The sequence below is a fragment of the Lipotes vexillifer genome, unplaced genomic scaffold (assembly GCF_000442215.2).
Source record: "Lipotes vexillifer unplaced genomic scaffold, Lipotes_vexillifer_v1.1 scaffold636, whole genome shotgun sequence".
In the NCBI taxonomy this organism is placed as follows: domain Eukaryota; kingdom Metazoa; phylum Chordata; class Mammalia; order Artiodactyla; family Lipotidae; genus Lipotes; species Lipotes vexillifer.
In genome coordinates, this window is record NW_006786547.1 from 1,080,252 (window position 1) to 1,082,935 (window position 2,684).

The window sequence follows — 2,684 nt, forward strand, 5'->3', positions numbered from 1 at the left end:
GGCGGGGGGGTGGGGGGTGGGCAGGGGCTGGGGAGGATGGGGAGTGAGTGTCTAAAGGGGATGGAGTTTGAGTTTGGGAAGATGATGAGATGGGTTCTAGAGACGACGGATGGTGACGGCTGCACAACAATGTGAATGTGCTTAATGCCCCTGAACCGTGCACTTAAAAATGGTTAAGATGCTAAATTTATGTGATGTATAATTTACCACGATAAAGAACAGATAACTAAGACATGCAGCCCCTGGCCCTGCTGCCAGAGGCTCTGTCCCAGAAGTCTCTGTGGAGGGCTCAGCCCCTCTGCCAGGTTTCCCCAGCTGACGGGTAGAATCACAGGGTGGGAGGGTCCCAGAGCCCTGCAGGAGCTGGGGACACTGTCTCCCATCCAGCCCCCAAGCCGGGATTGCAGGGGCATCAACTTCCTTCCCTACCCCCACCCTGGTAAATCACAGGCCTCACTGGCTGCTGTCCAGGGGCGGCCAGCTGATGGGATGGGGTTACCATGCGCTGGCCCGTGCAAGAGCTCAGACACCTTGACCAAGCAGCTGAGCCCCAGAGAACAGGGCCCGGGCCCAGGGCCCAGGAGGGCAGGAGGGCCTAGGACTTCAGGCCAGCCTGCCCCAGAGGGGAACCACTGCCAGCCCTGGTCACGCACCCTGCCACCCGCGGGCCAGGGAGCGCCTCCAGTCCTGGGTCCTAGTCACCTGGGGGCTGGGGCCGAGAAATGGGGCCAACGGGTCCCCACTGAGGACAGGGCAGGGGCCTGCAGGCCCAGCCCAGGCATCTGTGCTCATTTTTACGGTTCTTCCAGGAGAGGCGGGGTCCTCACCTCCTGCTTCCCTAGCACCGACTCACACGGAGGTGCCGCAGCAGGAGGGGCGCTGAGAGCTCCAGGGGCAGGCCCGGAGCCTCAGAGGCCTGGGGTGGCCCTGGGGCCGAGTGAGCGGGTTGGGTCTCAGGCCCACTAGTCCCTGCCACTGCATCTGTTTCCGCCAGTTTTGTTCAAAGGGAAAAACAGGAAAGCAGAGCAACAGTGGGTGGGGGGCTGGGGAGCTGGGGATGTTGTCTGGTAGGATGAGGTCAGAGGACTTCCAGCCGCTGGTGAACCACACCCCGAGGTGGAGGTGGGCAGGGCCTCTGGGGGGCCAGCGCTGGGAGTCCTGGGGGGATGGCCAGGACGAGGACAGGCTGTAGCCTGCACTGGACCCAGGGGCTGCCCTGGGCCGGACCCAGGCTTCCCAGACTGACTGCAGGGCCCACCCTGGACACTGCCCAGTGTCCCGCCAGACGCCCTCCACCTCGGGCCTTCAGGTGGCGGCCCAGCTCCCAGGACACCGTCTGCACTTGGCTAGCTGTGACCGCCCCCCAGGCCCTTATCTTAGGTGGGCACCTCCTCCAGAAGCAGTCCCTGCCCTGGCTCCTGTGGGTCCTGTCACCCATGGGCGAGCGAGCCCCCAGGACAGGGAGTGCCCTGCTCCTCAGTGGGCCCTGTGCAGCTACTCGCCCACCGTGGCCTGCCCGGCTCCTCGTGGAGCTGCCTGGGGGGTCACTCGGGGGACAGTAACAGCACAGTGATCGGCAGCCTTGGGGCCAGTGACCCACATGCGCCACGACCTCCAACCCTCTACCAACCCAGGAGTGTGCTTCACAGGCAGGGAAACAGAGGCTCAGGGTGTGTCCTGACATTAACGGGGGTCCTGGGCTCAAACCACTGGGAACCCACCAGAACCCCTCTCCTGTCCATGCCCATCTGCCGTTCCCGGGCTGAGCTCAGGGTCCGGGACCCGCGACTCTGGCCTCCCCTGCGGCAGCTCGGTCAAGTTCTTTCCCGCAGTACGGGGGCTGCTGCACCCCCTGCCTCCCAGCATGGGGGTGGACACAGACCCTCAGCTCCCACGTTGCCCAGTGCTGGGTGGGGACCACCACGAACCCAAGGCCCCAGGCGGGCAGGGAGGGCTTCTGGCACAGAGAAGCACCGGGTTACCTGGCTCCCACCCTTCTCCACAGGGGGGAACACGGTGGCCTGGGCTCTGATCAGGGCTGTCTCCTTCCGCCCAGGGGCTGGGGTCCTGGAGGGCACTGAGGTCGTAGTCGTAGGTGTGGCCTGGATGATTTGAGACTCTGATGTGGGCCTGGCTCAGATCACCCAAAGCAGAGGTGACAGGGTTCCTGACAGCTGGCACCCGAGGCAGCCTGGGCCTCCCCTGCAGATGGCAGGGTCCTGAGAGGGACATTGATTCGTCCAAGGTCACTGTGGGGTCAGGGCACACTCCTCGGGCTGGCTGGGGGATGGCCCGGGGGGGATGGGTAGACCTTCTTAGGGTGGTTCTATGGGTCCCAAGTTTTCCATCACAGAAAAACAAACCTGGTCTTTTAAGTAGAGGGAAGCGGAGCGGACTTGGTGTGGCTTCCGGGCCTGCGGGAGCAGGTCCAGCCCGCGGCGGGGTGGGGCCTCCTTCAGCCCCAGAGGCAGGGATGCCACCCTGCAGTATTCGCGGGGCCCTGCCGCTCCGCTCACCGCATGGACAACCCTCACCCCAGAGTCCCCAGTACCCTCCCTGCCCCCAGCCTCCCCGGGGGCCACGCACCGCAGCGCTCGTCGGCCTTGAGTCCCGAACCCGCCCCGGGCCCCAGGCTGGACGCCGCGCGCCCCCGCCGAGGCCCGGGCCCCACGGCGGGCGGGGGG

General features: G+C 65.5%; 1 protein-coding gene across 1 annotated transcript in view; it reads right to left on the bottom strand.

Moving 5' to 3' along the window:
* DIPK1B (divergent protein kinase domain 1B) overlaps positions 1-2,684 on the bottom strand; it is a 10,878-nt gene that overhangs the window by 6,324 nt on the left and 1,870 nt on the right. Inside the window, exons 3-4 of the mRNA XM_007459015.1 lie at positions 1,983-2,067; positions 854-916 (exon numbers count right to left, since the gene is read on the bottom strand). Coding sequence (XP_007459077.1) covers positions 854-916; positions 1,983-2,067 — 148 coding nt within the window. The remainder of the gene's footprint in view (positions 1-853; positions 917-1,982; positions 2,068-2,684) is intronic.